The sequence below is a fragment of the Haplochromis burtoni genome, unplaced genomic scaffold (genome assembly GCF_018398535.1).
Source record: "Haplochromis burtoni strain Fernald_Lab_line unplaced genomic scaffold, NCSU_Asbu1 Contig_1112, whole genome shotgun sequence".
Classification (NCBI taxonomy): domain Eukaryota; kingdom Metazoa; phylum Chordata; class Actinopteri; order Cichliformes; family Cichlidae; genus Haplochromis; species Haplochromis burtoni.
The window spans coordinates 1-2630 of NW_024583473.1; the positions used below are offsets into that span (position 1 = coordinate 1).

The 2630-nt window shown below is 41.0% G+C and overlaps 1 protein-coding gene across 1 annotated transcript in view; it reads left to right on the plus strand.

Moving 5' to 3' along the window:
* Window positions 1–32: 32 nt before the first annotated feature.
* LOC102312520 overlaps window positions 33–2630 on the plus strand; it is an 18252-nt gene continuing 15654 nt past the window's right edge. The window contains exon 1 of the mRNA XM_042216556.1: window positions 33–343. Coding sequence (XP_042072490.1) covers window positions 335–343 — 9 coding nt within the window. The 5' untranslated portion in view covers window positions 33–334. The remainder of the gene's footprint in view (window positions 344–2630) is intronic.

The window sequence follows — 2630 nt, forward strand, 5'->3', positions numbered from 1 at the left end:
TTGCAGGGGGGACATGCTGGGATCATTTTGGAGCAGTTCAATTTGTGTGCGCCATGTGTCATAATCACTTTCTGGCGCATTGAAGGGTGCAGAACTTTACTCACGGTGGTACCTGCCAGCTGTAATGATCTAGGGAGCTTCTAGCAGAGATGTAGCTTGGTACCAGGAAACTGTTTGAGGCCCTCAGGCCAGTGGCAGTATGTTCCCGACTCCACCCTCTCCCTTTGTAAGTGGCATGTTTCACTTTGTTTAAACAAATCTAAACACGACAGCAGCTGAAGTGGATCTCTGTGAGTAACAAAGGAGGAAGAAAATATATAGAGAGGAGAAAAGCATGGCAGAGGTGAGTGGAACAGATAAGGAGAAACATCTGAACATCTGAATAACTTCACATTATTCCTTTAACTTTAGTTTCACAGGGCAGCCCGACTCAGGTCACTGTGACAGTGGAATTCTGTCTTTTTGTGGTGACCAGAGGTGAGAGGTAACAAAGTACAAATACTTTGTTACTGTCTGTACTTGAGTATTTTACTTTTACTACATGTTTAAACAAATATATGTACTTTCTACTCCTCACATTTTAAAACAGGCTTGTTACTTTCGGTTCAACACATTTGAGGGGAGCTATTGTTTCACGTCCCTGCAAACCTTCAAACTGTGCGCCTAAACACAAACGCACGAGAGGCAGTGCTGCTGTTGTATTAATCACCAGGAGATGTGACATACAAAGAGATAAAAGAGGCAAAACTGTGTGCCACAGTCAGGGCTAAAAGTGAGCCGGTGTTTTTGTTAAGTGTGCCAATGTAACAGGACTTTTCATGCTTCTGATTTGCCCTCCTTACAACCTGATAGATCCTGTTCATAACTGACCTGGCAGTCATGTCGTCAGTATTTACTTCAGTCCAACTGAAAGCTGTTGGCAGTTATTTTCAGTTGGTGAATTTAAATGTATGGGAAGTAGGGATGGGTATCGAAACCCGGTTCTTGTTGATGCTGGCAGTTCTCGCTGCAGTCTACCGGTAGCGTCTCCTTTCAGGCCAGGATAGACGAATGTCACCGAGCAGTGACTCAGTTTGTGGTCAAAGGCTTGCACCCACTTGCCACAGCAGATGATTTTCAGTAAGTGAATGTGTTTAATTGTAGGCAGGGACATTACTGGATATTCTTGTGTAATTGCTACAGAATAATATTTATTTTATTGTTTTACAGTTACAATTTTTTTCCCCTGGGGACCCTGTGACACCCCATTGAAGAGCCACAGGCTGTGGATCTCTTAAGATCTCACTGCTGGGGTAGTTTTCTCTTTCTCTTCAGGAAATAGGTTGTTCAAATCTGGGGAGTTAAAATCAGTTGATTTTAGAATGATCATTTCTGATTGGATGATTAGAACTGAAACCATTTGCCTGTTTGTTGTTGATTCTCCCACATTTCAATTCATCTAAGCCAATTTAATGTCTCTGTTTTCAGTCTGACAGACACACACACGTACACACAGATCCATACAAACAACAAACTAAGGAAGTTTCCCCATTCATTTGAATTGCAAAACGTCTAAAAGAAGGCACAAACCCAGACCAGCTTGCAGCCCTACCACTCAGGCATACTTTATTGCAGAAACATCATTTAAACTTTATACGGGTCACAAGACTTCGGACTTTTATTGACTAAATCTGTGTTTTGATATCTTTTATGTTTCTTTTTCATAAGAGCAGTTTATGTTTAATGAAGAATTCGATTTTTTATGGGAATTTTCCCACCACTGAATGATCACATGACCTGCTGTAATACCTGAAGGTGGAGAATATTGATGATCTGATATCGTCGTGTTGGTGTTGTTCCTGGAACAACATAGTAAATGTTGTTCCAGGTTCAACATCGCAAGTGACCAATCACTTTGTTGTGACGTTATTCTTTGGCGCACCAAGCCATTCGTGCATTTATGAAATTCTAATGTTGCAAGGACAATATCAGTTCTGCTTAGCGTTTATTAAAGGGTCAGGGTCCGTTGATCGGCGGACAGAGGCGGTTTCTCGCAGCTTAAGTACAGTTTTTTGTTTTATGGCGGTTTTTCCCGAAGTCGCAAAAGTATGACATCACAACATTCTGATTGGTCACTTGCAATGTTGATCCTGGAACAACATTTACTATGTTGACCTGGGAACAACACCAACATGACGATATCAGATCGTGTGAAGAATATAAAGAAAAATGTCTCCTGCTTTTTTTCCCGCCCAAACCTTTTGCCCTATATGTATAATATAGACATTAAAACGTAGCTATCGTTATCTTCTTTCATCCAGTGTTATTCTCATTGAGATGTGTTTTAAGGTTTTCTCACAAATGCCATCAAAGCACAGCCTCCTTCATCCAAGTCTCTCATAGACAATAATGTTAACTCTAACTAATTTTGGCTGAAAATCAGAGGGGAAGGCTGCTTTATATGGTCAGCATGAACTCTACAAACATGAAAATTCAGTATTTGATACACTAGAGGTTCCTACCGCTCAAGGTGAAAGAATTTTCTAGATACGATTGATAGTTTTCCCTTGGGAAGCATTTGTTTCAGAGGTTAAATCCTGTTTTCCGCTCTTTGTATGGCCAGGGGCCCGTTCTTCGTACCTCGCTAAGTA